This window comes from Drosophila nasuta, chromosome 4 (genome assembly GCF_023558535.2).
Source record: "Drosophila nasuta strain 15112-1781.00 chromosome 4, ASM2355853v1, whole genome shotgun sequence".
In the NCBI taxonomy this organism is placed as follows: Eukaryota; Metazoa; Arthropoda; class Insecta; order Diptera; family Drosophilidae; genus Drosophila; species Drosophila nasuta.
The window spans coordinates 609,612-627,170 of record NC_083458.1 but is presented as its reverse complement, the minus strand read 5'-3'; the positions used below and the strand labels follow the sequence as shown (position 1 = coordinate 627,170).

The 17,559-nt window shown below is 35.5% G+C and overlaps 2 protein-coding genes across 2 annotated transcripts; both read right to left on the bottom strand.

Moving 5' to 3' along the window:
• Nucleotides 1-364: 364 nt before the first annotated feature.
• On the bottom strand, nt 365-11,456 carry LOC132794980 (host cell factor). Its single transcript, XM_060805343.1, is given in 14 exon segments — nt 365-737; nt 792-1,119; nt 1,121-1,153; nt 3,087-3,320; nt 3,385-3,557; nt 5,015-5,234; nt 5,295-6,587; nt 7,108-8,130; nt 8,483-8,634; nt 8,694-8,882; nt 9,182-9,393; nt 9,451-9,760; nt 10,662-11,121; nt 11,342-11,456. Coding segments are annotated over 13 exon segments (4,665 nt in total). The 5' UTR covers nt 11,017-11,121; nt 11,342-11,456; the 3' UTR covers nt 365-594.
• A 3,007-nt stretch (nt 11,457-14,463) lies between these two features.
• LOC132794886 (zinc finger BED domain-containing protein 4-like) lies at nt 14,464-15,823 on the bottom strand. The gene is made up of 2 exons (XM_060805178.1): nt 15,186-15,823; nt 14,464-15,128 (listed from the first exon to the last, which is right to left on the bottom strand). Exons 1-2 carry the CDS (start codon nt 15,205-15,207, stop codon nt 14,464-14,466), a joined length of 687 nt encoding a protein of 228 aa, XP_060661161.1. The 5' UTR covers nt 15,208-15,823.
• Nucleotides 15,824-17,559: the final 1,736 nt, after the last annotated feature.

Below are 17,559 nucleotides of genomic sequence, written 5' to 3'. Positions count from 1 at the left end.
GACCTATCTACTCTTATTAATTTAAATTTAATCCCTAAGATAATTTAATTTTTCAATAAGTCATTTTGACGAGCTTCCCAAAGTTCTATTACTATTTTGACTTTTGACATACATAAATGTCATAAACAAATAAATACAAGATTTTTTTTACAATTACGGCTTGGTTTAAACTAGTTTGAGGAGTTATGATAAGCTGTTGAAATTTTTTAAAACTTTCACTACGTTTTCAAATTTTTTCTTCTTGTTGCAAGTTGGACTATTAAAAATTATACATAATTTTTCACCTCACCTAATATATATTTTATAGAATCATTATTGTTATATTTGATAGCTGTAAAACACACAAAAGGCAGACCAGTTAAGAGTTTCATGTATTCATAAAAGTGTTTTATTTGCATCATATTACTTTGCGACTTTTTACTTTCGGCTGTATTTCCGACTTATGAGCTATTTTGTAAATGTGCTTAATTAAAGTGAATGCAACCTATACCTCTTACTACTGAAAGCATATTGTAAAATTATAAGTTGCTAGTGGAGCTAAATAGAATGTTACCAACGATCGCTTTGTACAATGTATGCCAGTAACATAGACTATTAATCGGTGGTTTGCATACCAGGTCCACGAGCACGCTTTTGTGGCGAGCTAAAAGGACTTGCTGAGGATGCTGCTAATTTCTCTTGTGTTCGCTTTAAGTTGTTCGTATTGGCAGCGCCTTGGAGTTTTGTTGATGTTGGGTCTGTTGTGTATATCAATATTTATTTGTTATATGTACATGTATATTAATATTTACCTTGCAGCCACCTCACTTGGGTCGCTGGCCCGTACCCCTTCTGATTACGTGCAGCAATACGAAAAATAATCGCCGGCTTGTTCGAGCAATCGACATGGGCATTCGACAGTGACGCATTCGGCACGGTGCATTGATTAGCAGCGCCAACGTACACACGAACAAATGCCAGCTGAGGTGAAACGACTTTCTCTTTAGTAGTAGGCTTAACAGCCAGATAGACTGAATACTCAATAATTTCCTTGGTCTTTTGTGCTGGTGGCGGCTCCCAGGTCAAGTGTGCTCCCTCCTTAACATCTTTCGATATCTTTATGGCCGACGGGGCACCAGGGGAAACCGGGTAAGCACGTCTTGAAGCTGGATATCTAAAAAATGTTTAAAATATTGTCTTAGTTTTCAACTACAAATTTTAAATATTTTACATATTTTAAATAACGATTTAAAATGTACTATTGTAATAGTATTTCTTTTTTAAGAAGATTAATGGAAAATATAGAACTATCGAATAGATAAAGATTTTTGTTTCTTATTAAATCGATAGCAAATGCCTTTAAAAATATATCTACAAAGTAATTAATTCAATATATTTTAGAAAAGAGCTGCAAGCATACGACAATTATTCTCTGTGCGTATATTCATATTTTAAATAAAAAACAACAATCAGACGAAAACACACGAACAATGATTATCAATTCTGTATTAAACGTTCCGATGAAAATTTTTAAACCCTCACTACATATACCCATTTTGAATAAAAGCAAAACACGTAAAAACGTCTTGGTCACTGAAATATAACAGACAAAATGTAAGAAAGCAGAAGGCACATCATTCGACGGTGAGTTACCGGCTATCCATTTTTAATTCTTAAAAATACCAAATTCCAAATACCATTATACCAAATTCATGAACCCAACAAATATTAAAATATACCGAATTGTATAATTGGTCTATAGACATACTACTATGCCATCAAAGTATACTACTATAGAGTACAAACTATTAAAGATTATCAACCAAAACTTTTACAACTTTTATTAACTTTTTTACAATAAGACTCTGCAGTTGACGCTGATCAAGAATATTTATACCTTATAGCAACGGAAACGACTATTTCTGCCTGTTACATACATTTCATGGAGGCACAAACTTTTTACCCTATGGGTAGGAGGTATAAAAACTGTGTTTCGAGTATTTAAACTATTGAATTTTTTTAAAAACCCTACAATAGTTACCCTTAAACTAAATCATTTATAGCTCCCGATTAAGAGATATGCAAACAATGGTTATACGCGATTCTTAAATTGTATATTATATATATATATATGTATGTTAAATAATATATTTATATTTTGAATGCCGACAGAAATTATAATATCTATCGTGTTTACAATCAGCGCACCTCAAGTTCGAAAAGATATGGCATCATAGACCAAAGAGGCTTATCTTTTCCTGAAAATTTACATTTTATACTCCATTTTTCCAACATTTTTATACCCGCTACCCAAAGGGCAGAAGGGTATTATAACTTTGTGTCGGCACGAAATGTATGTAACAGGTAGAAGGAGGCATCTCCTACCCCATAAAGTATATATATTATTGATCAGCATCAACAGCCGAGACGATCTAGCCATGTCCGTATGAAACACTGGATCTCAGAGATTATAAGAGATACAGCTATAACTTTTTTTCGACAGCATTTATGTTTGTACGCAGATCAAGTTTGTTTCAAATTTTGCCACGCCCACTTCCGCCCCCGCAAATCAACAAAAATCGAATTACAAGAGTAATTTTAAAGCTAGAGCTGCGAATTTTAGTATATACAATAACAACTATAGTAATTGTGATTTATGGTGGCGATCAGATAAAAATTGTGGAAGGTATTAAAGAAATGTATGCCAAAAAACGCCTACTTATTAGGGGTCTTAGTTTCCTTGGCTGACAATCTGGTATAATATGCCATCTATGGTATATTATACAATTTGGTATAATTGTAGTATTTTTGGTATATTTTGAGAAAAATACCGCAATATTTTGCTTTTATTCAAAATGGGTAGAGGGTATCTCACAGTGGAGCACACTCGACTGTAACTTGCTTACTTGTTCTCAGCGGAATTGTGTTTTTGTTTAGCTGTGCAGAGCAAATCTAGATATAAATTTTTGACTCTCTGGCCGAGGCAGAGATGTGCCTTATATATATCTTATATAGATATATATTATTTTGTGTACTAAAGTTCAAAATTATGATATCCTTATAGATTGCAGGTGTTAATAATTTCATTAATTGGATTGAATACAAACCTCTCCCCATTCACCGCGACCACATGAATTAAGTGCCGCAAGGCGAAACCGATACGCTGTACCTGGATCCAAACTGATGCGCGGATATTCTGTTAAATCCGGTATATTTTCCGCATCAAAGTTATCAAGCAAAGAGCTGGAGAAGTACTTGTAATCGATATAGCTTGTAACAGTGTGCGATAGATCTTTAAATATGCCGACGGTGTTCCATTTATCACTTTCGTCAATTGACATCTTAAGAATAACGAGTAAATGTTAAAAATATAGGGATCATAAAAGTAGTTTCATAATCGCTTACATTATTATCATTAGATGTTTTTTGGTTGTCATTCGATTTATGGTTGATACTGCTGAGCTGATTAATAGTTCCGCCATAGAGCAAACTTTTTGGTGTCTGAATTAAGTTAACCGAAGCTGTGGCCGCTTGCAGAACTGCTGCAGACGCTAAGGCTTCCAAATGTGAATCATCCACTGCAATCAATAGAAATAAAATTATTATTATTATTATTATTTGTAAATTTATTAAAATGTAATAAACCAGAGGTGATAATTGGATGCCTACGAAATAAAAGTACATTGAAAAAAATAGCCCAATACAGGATATCGTTTTTATACCCGCTACCCAAAGGGCAGAAGGGTATTATAACTTTGTGCCGGCAGGAAATGTATGTAACAGGTAGAAGGAGGCATCTCCGACCCCATAAAGTATATATATTATTGATCAGCATCAACAGCCGAGACGATCTAGCCATGTCCGTATGAAACACTGGATCTCAGAGATTATAAGAGATACAGCTATAATTTTTTGTCGGCTGCATCTATGTTTGTACGCAGTTCAAGTTTGTTTCAAATTTTACCACGCCCACTTCCGCCCCCGCAAATCAACAAAAATCGAATAACAAACGTAATTTTCAAGCTAGAGTTGGGTTACAGTAATTACTGTAGTAGTTATGATTCCTACAAATTTGGTTGCGATCAGATAAAAACTGTCGAAGTTATTAAAGAAATACTTTTGTTATGTGCAAAATCGCCTACTTAGTTGCTTTAGCTGGCAATCTGGTATATTGTGCCATCTATAGTATCTGTTGAATGCGGTACTATATCGATATACCACATATACCATTTGGTATATTTTTAGTATTTTTGCAGTATATTCGGCATGTTTTGAAAAAACACCGCAAAATATATTTCATTTATTCAAAATGGGTAGCGGGTATCTCACAGTCGAGTACACTCGACTGTAGCTTTCTTACTTGTTTTAAAGCTAGAGCTGCGAATTTTTTGGTGTATACAATAAAAACTATAGTGTTTATGATTTCTGAAAATTTGATTGCGATTATATAAAAATTGTAGAAGTTATTAAAGAAATACTTTTGTATGGGCAAAAAAACCTAGTTACTAGGGGTCTTAGTTGCTTTGGCTGACAATCTGGTATATTGTGCCGTCTATGGTATATTTTGAATGTTGTACTATATCGATATACCAAATATACCATTCGGTATATTTTGAATATTTTTGTAGTCTTTTCGATATATTTTGAAAATAATACCGCAAAATAGATTTATTTTATTTAAAATGGGTAGCGGGTATCTCACAGTCGAGTACACTCGACTGTAGCTTTCTTACTTGTTTTATTTTTGGCCTCTATCGTATCCACTGTGATACGATGGTTTTGAAAATATGTAATTTTTCAAATGAGCTCCACAGACTATTTTTCTCAGCGTAAGTCTGATTGCCTAATTGTTTATCGCTTAGAAATGTGTTGGAAATAAATATAATTTAATTGTGACATTTTTTTTGTGGAAAGAATAGCACCTTTATCGAAATTTACGTGTACTACAATGGGCTAATATGAACTTGAAACAGGACTCACATTTTCTAATGTATGTATGTATATGCTAATAATATTTATTGTATGTATAACTTACCATTTGATGGCTGTCTTTGAACAGAAATTTCAACAGGAGGAATTTGATTAGCATCGGTCTCGCATGTAGTGGATATTGTCGGGTCTTTGAATAGACCACTAACACCAGCGCTTATAACATCTCCAGACTTGATTGTAGTTAAAATATTGGCCGCCTCAGTCTCAGAAGCAGTCGGCTTGTTGAACTCTAAAAGATTTGTTGTAGTTCCTATTGCCTTCGACTAAAATATGTATATGAATGGTAATATCAGTTTTCAATCAAATTAAAATGCTCCACTTACATTTCCAATGATATCATCGATGCTATTTAATTTGCGGGCATCTGTTGTGCTACTTACATCAGATACATCATCAACAATTTCCGGTTTGATGTTTTTATCAGCAGTGGCGTCGATTCCAGTATCTTCATTTGTCGTGGCAATACCACTATTAATTAAGCCAGCCGCTGCCGATGTTGACGATGCTATCGCGGAATCATTATCCATGTCATCATCCCTGTCGTTTCCATTATCAAAATTGTCAGTATCTTTTTTTGATTTTATATTTAAATCCCCGGCGCCATCGAGTTGCTCAATAATATCATCCATTGGATCGGCATCAATATAAGCAGATTCAGCCAAAGTATCACCAGCTCCTCCATTATTTTTCTCTGTTAATTGAATGTTAAAAGTTGATTTCACAACTGGAGCCGATGTGGCAGCACTTTTCGTTGTGGTAGCCAACGTTAAGGCACGTTGACCAACGCTGCTCGATGCACTAGTATTGTAAATATTGACAAATCCTTTTCGTGCAGCAGCAGCAGCCGCTGCACCAGGTAACATTACCAATTTATTGGAGCCGGTGCCGACACCAACTGGTGAGGATGTAATCCCTATTCCAGCGTTATTTGTACTCATTACAGTCACAGGCTTGCCTCCAATGTAAACAGCCGTTTTTTGTTGCAATTTATGTGTGGTCAATTGAGGCTTATTGGCAACTGCTGCTGTTGATGTTGGCAATGTCAATGTTATGGGTCGTCCACCTGTAGTTGCAGTACTTCCACCACCAGCTATACTCCGCACCATTTTCACATTACTAGGGCTTGATAAGACGGTTCGTGGAATAGTAGTTGCAGTCGATGTGCTACCTGTGGAACCAACAAAGCTGACAATGCTTGTGCCATGACTGGAGATAGAGCTGGAGCTGCTGCCAGCACTGGTCATCACAGCGGTACCAGGCACTGTGCGTATACTTGACCCAGTGGTAACAATTATAATTTGCTGATTGCCGATAGGAGCTCCTTGTTTATTTGTGATTACAAAAGCTGGTTTCCCGCTCATCATATTGGATGTCACTTTTCCCATTTGCAGAATATTCGAATTTTTCATAATTAGCTTGCCACCGGCAACAGTATGAGGCGAAACCAATTTAAGTACATTGCCAGCAACAATGGACTTTTGCTGATTCTGTTGCTGATGTAATAGAGCTTGATGACCCAGTGCTGATGTTGAGGGTGTTGCACTTGCTACTGATGATACTGCAGCTCCAGTTGCCATAATCGTTTTCGGTTGCATACTGCTGTTAGTAGATGCGATCTGAAATGAAAATCAATCACTTTAGTATTTACCAATGTTTTCGGATATCTATATATATATAATTCTAAAAAATGTTAGTCTTACTGTCCGTATACACTGTTACAGATCAAACGGGGAACTTTATGAGGCTGCAATATTCGCATAAGATACACTGTTTGAAGTGGTTTAAAAATATGAGCTTTAATTGCTTTCTACATCACATTTTTCAAAAAAACAATATGAAATTGAATATGGAATAACAAACCTACTGCTGCCTGGAACTATTTTCTTACATACTTATTAGAAAGTTGATGAAGAATATTTATACCTTATTGGTGTAGGAGATGCTTGTTTCTGCTCGTTACCCATAAAACATTTCCCGTTGGCACCATTTTATCGCATAATATAATTTAGTTAATTTTAAGCTGATGTGTACAAAAAAACCAGCTTTGTTTCAAAATAAAATTTTGAAATGTGGTGTAGTTTTACCACCATTTACGGTTTGCTATATATGTATAAGTTGTTAATCTGCTGTATTTACCTGGATTTGTGTAGAGGCCGTAGGCTGATTGCAAAGAGATATAGCTTGAGCATGGCTAGCGTGACCTTTGGTTATATTAAAATTAACCTTAGGCAGCGTCTGTACGGCCATACCACCGCTACTTGTCTTTACAAATTGTAATTGAACATTTGGCGCCAATGTCAGAGGCTTCTGTATAAAATATTGTTTCCCGCCCAGTGTGGCAGACGAGGTTGATATCGTTGGAGCTGCCGTGGTCGTTGATAATGACGATGATGATAGTTGCACTGTGGCACTGGGCTGTGAAGTTTTCAAAGTTGCGGTTGTCGTTGGACCGCTGTTGCTGCTCGTAGTAGCCATCCGTAATCCTTGACCGGTAGTTGAAGTTACACCGCCAGGTACAATTCGCAGTGTGCCAGTGCCAGTTGACGGCTGTTGTGTAGTAAGTACAATGCTACTGCTAGCATTGGTACTTGTGACAGCTCGTGCCCCACTCAAGTGCGACGTGTCAGTAGTTGTCGTTGGCAAAGACGCTATGCTTGTTGGGATCTTCGTTGAGCCGGTCATAAATTTTTGCAGTGAATTCGCAGTGGCTGCCGTACCTGATGCAGCGCCACTGCTGCTTATTATCGATATTTGTGGCTGAACATTTGTTATTAAAACCGACGACACTGATGCAATTGATGTCTTCACAGTTGGATCGATAAGATCAGGGTTAGAACCATTCGATTGGCCTATTGTGGATTTGCCAACTGATGCGGATGGCTCACTTTCTTGATCATCAGATACGGATGCGACGGCTGTAGAAATGGCAGTCGCTGCACTGCTTGCTGATATTAGACTTTGATTTTGACTCTGACCGGATTGCTTTGTGCCAGCACCCTGCGATTGCTCAATCTTTTGGATTTGTAGCATATATGCCGCCGCAAAGGTAGTGGCTGTCCAAGATAGTTCCAAAGCATGCGTCGACGCACGTACCAATGCCACTTTAACAGCATACAGTGGCTTTGTCACCTCCAGGTACCAAAGATCTTTACAACATACCTAAATCGAAAAGTAGTAGTTCATAGTTGTTTTTAGTAACACGTAATAAAAATTAAATTGTACGCGTTGACGACCTATTTTAGATGTCTTATTCTGAATGAATGTTGTCTATAATAATATTGTTCTTCGGGAATTGGTCCCGCCAAGTCATTTGCCAGAATAAGGCCACGGAAAGTGTTCGTCCAATACAGTAGAAAATATAATGCACTAAATGATGTATGTTATAACGAAACACAGGTAATCTTAATATTGCAGATTATATGATTAGGCTTTAAATTTTATTTGTTTTCTCTTATAAGCATATAAAAGAGTACAAATAATAAATAAATATTTAAGGTCAAAATTATCTCACCCTAACCTGGTTGTTCCATGCTTTCCGATAACCATCGCGACCTGACCACACATACAAACGACTTTGAATGCCGACAGCGCAATGGCCAGCGCGTGCCCTTGGTACATTTTCTTCAACAGTGTCCAAAGTGACGTTCTCCCAAGTCATTGTGTCTGCATATTTAGATATATACGTAATATCAACATTTTTTAATATTATTTAAAATTCGTACCCAAATCAAGCACAGCCAATGTGTTTGTGCATTTCCATTCTCTTTCAGTAGTTGCTTTTGTATCATTTATGACCAACGGCACCCAACCACCGAATACATACATTTTGTTGGCGATCATTGTTGAACTATGCAATGAGCGTGGCAATGGAGCCTGTCCTCTGGTTCTTGGCTTTTCCCAAGTCATTGAATCTAAATTGCAATGAAATTTGAACATAAAATTGTATTGTCAGATGTCAATTATTGTTTTTTTTTTTAGATTCGATATATGGAAATCGAATCAGTTGAAAATTGTATCATAGCACCAAGAAGCATCACATTAAAAAAACAATAACTCCTAGTATTACTACAATTTAATATTTTAATTGAAAATTGAAGTACATATAGTATTCTTATCGATGTCTCGATTTTTCACTTGCTAAGTCAATCTTCAGATTGCACATTACTATTGTAAAAATTCTTTAAATTCAGTAGCAATTTAAATTAGTTACCTGTGTCTAATAGCCACAAGTCGCCTAAACGACAGCCACTCATTCCGCCGTACACAAGCAAGCGTAATTTTTTTGAATCTTTGCTGATAAAAGAGATGCCAGTGTGTGACTCGCGTGGTGGAGGACTGTCTCCAAAAGTTTTTGGAATAATCCACTTGCCATTGTGACTGTGCACTCCTCGCGTATCCAATATATATAAATCATTCAGATATCTGCATACACAAATTATGGAAATTATATGTCCACATACAACGAGAATATCTGCTTACTTGGGAATATTATTTTTGGGATCGTCTGATTCGTTTGCCAAGCCGCCAAAGAGAAAAATCTTCTCACCTACCATCGTAAAACTGTGACCCAAGCGTGGACATGGAGGCAAACCATTATCTGGCGATTCTGGATACATTTTACGCCATTCCCACTTTGTTGCCTGCAGCTCATAGAGCTCATTCGAGTACTTGCCATATTCAATCATACCACCAAAAACAAACATGCGCGTTCCTTCAACAACAAATCCATAAGCTGCACAGCCATTTGGTACATCGCCTTTTAACACCGGAACATACCATTGATTGCTGACTGAAAAGATAAATCGAAGCATAGATTTCCATTATTTATATGTATTTCTTCTACATAGAATGTCAAAAACATATTAAGCAACATATAAGTTAACTATCGAGTCGATGGCCTTAGCAGCTAGCACTCCCTTCTTTTAATTATTATTATTTGGTATATTAAAGCCTTTGGCTATCGCTATACTTTTAATATTAGCACAGCTCGTATTTTAGTCTCTACGACTTTGTTATTATAAATTGATCTTTATTTATTTCGCTAAATTCTCGTAAAATCATTTATATTTATTATATCCACTACCCATAGGGTAGAAGGGTATTATAACTTTGTGCCTGCAGTAAACAGATATATGTTTGCACAGAGGCCCTCGCAAATGGACAAAATAGAATAACAAGCTTAATTTCCAAGCTAGAGCGAACATACAATAATAACTATAGTATTAAGGATTCCTGAAAATTTGGTCGCGATCACATAAAATTTTTGCAGAATTGTGGGCAAAAACTACTGCAATGGGGTCCGGTCCTTACTTGCCTTGGCTGACAATCGGGTCTATGTACTTTGCACTCTATTTTGACTGTTGCAGAGGGCATATTTATAGTATTTTAACCGCACTGTTTTGCTTTTACTCTCAATGGGTAAGGGATATTTTACAGTCGAGCATACTCGACTGTCGCTTTCTTACTTGTATTTACACTGTTTGTACTACATTCTGGTTGGCAAGCAATCCGATTTTCGAAGATTTTCCATTAAGTGTGTAATACTTTTTTTTCATAAACAAAAAATTATATTTCCTATTTAAGCGTCACTATAAATTTAAAATGACTAGGCTTTTCAAAATCTGTCTAACCAATACAATTAGGCTTTTATCTGAAACCTATTGTATATATTTAACGTAAGTAATGGTTACCTGTATTGTAAACGTGAAGTTCATCAACAATTCCCTCATTACCACCGCCGAAAACCACCATCAATTCCTTGATATTAATTGCACGGTGTCCATGACGTGGGCGTGGTTGTGGTCCGGTTGGATTAAGGACGCGCTTCCATTTAAAACCCGACTGACTGTTTATTGAGGACTGAGTACCAGTACAACTTCCTAGACACTCGGTAGTAGGATGATATCCTCCGCCCACATCCAACTTGTCACTTCGAGTCAGGCAGTTAGGTGCCGGAACAATTTGTTCCGCGTTAAGTTCTTCAGTCACTAGTCCGACTGCTCCAATTGACGAACTGCTTGATCCGGCAAATTGCGGGGATTCCATTGTTATTTCGATTGTTTTTCGTTTGTGTTATTAGTTTTCTTATTTTTTCAAATCAATCATACAATATTTAGTGCCCACGAAGCGACGCATGAATGCATATTTTCCCTGTAATTCTCTAAATAGGTTAGTTTTTTTTTTAAATGCAAGATATGTATTTATGAACCATAACTTTCGTTACGCACTGTATTTATACATGGATGCTAACAAATTCATGTTGACCTGGCAATGCTACGAAATGGACGCTGTACAAAATCTACATATTTACTTTTGTAGTAAAGTCGTATGCGAACAACACAAAGTACCTTGGGAACTACTTCGCTCTTACCAATTTATTAACTTTATTTTGTTTCACAATAACAATTTATGTCAATAAATGTATTTCCTAGATTAAATACAATGTGCCAAAAAAGCCGAAGAAAACGACTACGACTCACACATATAAAACTGGTTTAACGGAACGAACCAACCTGGTTCGTTTGCAATTTATTGATCTCTGGCAAGATAGCTCCGCACTTTAGTATCAAAAATCAAACGAAAATATCGGATGTACGAACATTGTTACTTTTCATATTTTAGGCCGGTTTTCAAATAAACATTTATTATAAGAATGAAATATATCGGCAACAATTTAAGTATTATAAAAATAGATAACCGAGCAAATAACTTAAAATATAAAAAGGTTTTTTAATTGAAAATCGTTTTTAAAATAAATAAAATGTATGAATCGGCAAAATAATATAGAACAATTTAAAAATTAAGCCAAATTTTGGAATTACAAAATTTTAAAAAATTATTTAAATATTAAGACAATAAAATTCGGTCAACATTTTCAAACCGAAAGAATTATAAAAATCGTAAAATTTCAATATTGAAGGAATTCAAAATCGAACAAATATTTTAAACTAAAAATTATAATAATCAGTAAAATTATGAATATTGAAAGAATTAAAAATCGATCAACATTTTTAAAATAAAAACAACTTCGCAAAAAAAAAAAATCTTTAGAATCGGCAAAAATTTATATTAAAAATCGGACAAATATTGAAAATGAAAAAAAAAAACAAAAAAATTAACAATCGTCAGAATTTTAAATATAAGAGAAAAACTAAAATTCGTTCAACATTTTCGAAAAATAAATTAAAAATTTACCGACATTTTCAAATAACACAATCAGAATGTATGTGGATTAAAAATCAGCTGTTCTATATTAGAGGCACTATCGTTGGTTGGGCGCTATCGACCCACAATCGATAGCAGGAGCCATTTTCGAGAGTGGCCCAAATACTATCGACTGCGCTATCGATAGCTGGCGTCGCACGCTGTTGTGAGTAGAATCGTCAGCAATTAAGAAAAATAAATAGATATGGATCGAAGTACGACGGGATTTTTTTGGTAAAGAGAAATAGATTTAATTTATATTCTGATTTCGCAAAACTATATATGAAATTTAAAATAAAAATAAAAGCAAGCAAGTTGTAAAAGTATGTGTTAAAAATATCAATGTATGCATATGAATATAGATAAGCATCGATACCTTAGAAGTGCATTAACATTAACATCTGCACTGCAATTATATGATCTAACATTTAATATATATAGTCGCGAATAAATATCAAAGCAGCTCGACCTGTTTTATTTTATGCTTCCGCCAAGAGTTTCCTGGCGAACCAATTCTGGCTCTTTGAGCAAATTCAAGAAAATTTTTTGTAGTTTACTTTTACTCAAATTTTAGTGATGCTTAAATTGAATTTAACGACTGAAATGTTATAAATGTATTTCCATCGACAAAGTATCGATATTTACTTGTTTCGAATAAGTTCCCTCAAAAGTTTGCACCTAAATTGGAGCGTCTTACATAACTAACATTGTGAAATCCGCTTGCACTAAAACAAATTGACGATGCCACAGGAAGTCTACAATAGAGGTGGAGAACTATCGATAGTGGGCGCCATCGATAGTCGACGATGGTTTATTTTAAACTATCGATAGTGTCGATAGTGCCATCGATAGTGGCTCGATAATGGCTCGATAGTGTAGCCCAACAAAAAAATTTTTTTTAAGCAAATATAAAAATATTATGCTTTATTTTAACTAAGTTACGATTTAAAAAAAAAGAATGAAACGAATACAATAAAATATGCTTTATTTCAGCCAAGAGTTGCGATTTAAAAACAAATAAATGTTAACATTTTTTTCTTTGAGCCGGGTTCGCCTCTCCGATATTATTTGGCCCGCCTTGCTGAATGTTCTTTCAGACTCCACGGACGTAGCCGGAATGCAAAGATATTTGGCGAAAAGGTTCCCAATGGCAGGGAAATCAGTTTGATTCACCTGGAAAAAAGTAATATACTTAATTATATGCAATTTATAACTCGGCACTTTTAATTAAGGCATACCTTCATCCATAATAGAGGGTCGATATCTTGTCCGACAATTGCCCTTTCCAGATACTGCCTCTTAGTTAAAATTGCATCTACTCTTGAGTTTACAGAATTATTCATGGAACGCTCACCCAAAAAATCTAACAAAGTATCCTGTAAACTTGAATCCGGTGCTACGGGTTGATTACTTGCGGTCTCTTTAACTGGAAAATTGGCCAGCTCATTTTCAAAACATGTTGCTGCTTGTTCAGCGTTTGAGCTATGTTGAAATCCACTTTTTTTGAACCGTGGATCCAAAAGCGTAGCCATCCTGCAGACTGTTCTCTGCTCATATACGGAAAGACGTTGCTTGATTGATTCCATCAATATTTTGTTTAAAGTTTTTCCTTGAAGAGTTTGTAGTAAAGGTACAACACTTTCGATTTTCCGAAAAAGTCCATATGTCATGGGAATAATCAGCGATATCGTTACGTATTTTCCGCCAGAAATTTTCTCGCTTGCTTGCTGAAAGAAAGCCAATACTTTTCAATATCTTTCAGCATAAGTATTTCCTCAGCAGTAAATGGCTGCGGTGCATTCGTTGTTGATAGTAAAACTTTGGCAATGGCATCGTTCATTTTTATAATACGCTCAATCATAAAATAAAAACTATTCCACCTAGTGGGCGTTTCTTGCAACAAAGTATATTCTGAGCCTTCTTGAGCTAATTTGAGCTTTTCATTTGATATAGTGCTTTGCTTGAAAAATCGAACGATTGATTTACATTTAGTAAATAAAGCTTGAAGCACTGGGTCATCAACTTTTAGAGCATCTTGCACCACGAGATTTATAGTATGCGCAAAGCATGGCAGATTGCGAATATGCAATAGATCACATGCTTTAAGCATGGAGCTGGCATTGTCGGTAACAATACATACAGTTTTTTCCAGTATGTTCCATTCAATAAAAATGTCCCGCAATGTATCAGCAATGTTTTGTGAACAATGATTAGTTGTGCTTAGAAGTTTTTTTGTTGCTAAGGATGCTGTTTTTAATTCGTAGTTATATACGAAATGACCCGTCACAGTCAAAAACTAGCATTGGCACTTGATGTCCACAAATCACACGTAACTGCGATATTCGAAACATTTACAAGGATTGCTGATAACTTGGCAGAAGTTTCGGTAAAATAATTATGCATCAGCACATCTCTTAAGTGCGTCTTGCTGGGTAATTTATACCGAGGATCCAATACATGAGTGTATTGCACGAACCCTTCGTTTTCGACAATATTGTAGGGCTGCACATCTTTGGCAACCATTTCAGTTAGAGCTTTATCTATGTCTGTCTTTCTTTTAGAATTTGAATCATACATGACGGCTCTTTTAAAGTAAGACGCCACAGAGTTCATGCTCGATCTGCAACTGCTGCTTGTAGATGTAGTGACGTTCCTCTCAGCACGTACAACTTGTGTGCTCGATTCTGCGCTCTTTCTTTCCACGCCAGGATGGAACCTTTTTAAATGGTCGTGCAAGTTAGATGTATTGCCGCTTGTCTTGTATTCTTTGCCACAATCGAGACATTTGGCATATTTCTTGTCGTCAGACCTTTTAAAATATTTCCAAACATGTGAAATTTTCGACTTCTTTTTGTTACTCTGTCGATTTGGTTCCAAATCTTTTTCAGAGTCTGTGCTGGAGGAGCACTCACAGTCCGGCTTGTCGGCACTTGATGAAGACACTCGACGTTTACCTTAAATTTAACAAATTATAGATCAAAACACTTACGTATATAATATAATAAACATACCCAGATTTAAAAAGCGATCCATATTAATTTAACTAATTGTTTCTTGTTTTTAAATTTTTCCTCGTTGTTGCATTTGACGCCGACACAGAAAATGCGCGAACAAATTTTTTAGGGATGTAAGAAGCGCACTATCGATAGCACCATCGATAGTGGATGGGCCACTATCGAAGGTGTCTGCTGCCATCGTTGGTGGCTCGATAGTGCTAAACCATCGATAGTGGCGATAGTGCTATCGATAGTTCTCCACCTCTAGTCTACAAGCTACGAATGGTTTTGCAATTTTTTTCTGTTTAGTTTTCTTTTCTGATAATTGCCAAAAATTAACAAATTCGTACGCAAATCAAGAAATGAACGAATTTTTATATTTTATCGTAAAACAGAACAAGTTCCCAAAATCAATCTTAGCTCTAAAAACATTAGTGCTAATCCAAAGCTTTCAGAATAATCTTCATTTATTTTTAATATTGTTTCAGTTGAATCAGAATTACCCATATATTTTATGTTAAGTATTGAACTGGGGATTTATTAATGAAAAACATACAGCACATATCTTTATAAAAATTAGATTTTTTCCTAACTTTTTTCTCTGTTATTCCGCTTTTTTTTTAACTTTTTATACCCGCTACCCATAGGTTAGAAGGGTATTATAACTTTGTGCCGGCAGGAAATGTATGTAACAGGTAGAAGGAGGCATCTCCGACCCTATAAAGTATATATATTCTTGATCAGCGTCAACAGCCGAGACGATCTAGCCATGTCCGTCTGTCCGTCTGTGTGTCTGTCTGTCTGTCCGTATGAAACACTGGATCTCAGAGACTATAAGAGATAGAGCTACAATTTTTTTTCGACAGCATTTGTTATGTTTGCACGCAGATCAAGTTTGTTTCAAATTTTTGCCACGCCCACTTCCGCCCCCGCAAATCAAAAATCGAATAACAAGCGTAATTTTAAGGCTAGAGTTGCGATATATATAATAATAACTATAGTAGTTATGATTCCTAAAAATTTGGTTGCGATCAGATGAAAATTGTCGAAGTTATTAAAGGAATTCTTTTGTATGGACAAAATGCCTACTTACTAGGGTATAGGTAGGTATATTGAGCCGTCAATGGTATATTTTGAACGCGGTACTATATCGATATACCACATATACCATTTGGTATATTTTTAGTATTATTGCAGTATATTTGGTATATTTTGAGAATAATACCGCAAAATATATTGCTTTTATTCAAGATGGGTAGCGGGTATCTCACAGTCGAGTACACTCGACTGTAGCTTTTTACTTGTTTTTGGTTGATCCAGCTTTTTTTTGCTCCGAAAAAAATGACACCACTGCTCATTTCAGTCGCAGACCGAATGCGAAACGATGAGCACGAGCGTATTTCGTTGCGCTGTGCTTTCGATTCTATGAATGCGTGTATGTATTTACATGCCCGCCTATATTAGTATGTGTATGCGTATGAAGTTTTGCAACGTCCAGTTGCCTCGCTGACAAGCAGCAAGCGCACGTCAATTTTGTTTTGCCGCGACGAAAGTCTCGAAGTTGAAGACAACAACAATTGCTTGTTTGCAGTTAAGTGGCGCCTACACAAGGACTGCGTTGGCTCTGCTGATGGTTCGCAAGCACGGTTGCATTCCAAAAAAAAATTTTTTACCAAAATTTTGAAAAAATGTACCAACTTTAACAAAAATTTACCACAAATTTTTTTCGGTATTTCTTAATACTATATTTTACTACCGTTTTTTTTTAAATTTTCTTTTATTATTTCATATATCATTTTTTTCTTCAAATTATGGTATAGTATATAGTATATAATATATAAAAGAAAACAAAAACATTACTTTCATTTAATCAATTATACTTTTCAAATATAAAGAAAACAAAAAGAGAACTTTCACTTAAACAATAATAAATAAAATTTTAAACTATTTTAGTTCATTTTTAAGAATGTTTTTTGGAGACCAAACAAATTGAAGGTCTTTACAATCAATTAATTCCTTGCAATACATTATGTTATTTTGTGCCTTAAATTCTAATTTATTTCGTAATTTATAGCCTATTTCCACTTCACTCAGTTTTTTTTACTTTTGTTAAAGTCCCGTTTCGGGGTTTAAATTGGCACGAACCGAAAAATATGGGCGACGGTAAATTTCTCAATATGGCCGCTCTGAAATGTCAGCTGTTCAAATGTAAACACGAGTTGGCGAACAATTCAAAAAACAGCACGCGCATTTCTAAAATGGAAAATTTTCTTAAATTGCAAGATTTTTATGAGGATTTTAACGATGTGGAGGAAGCATTGCCAATAGTAAAGAAATCTCCATCAGTTTGGGCCTATGTAAGTAAATTGCTGGCAGCAATGTAATATTT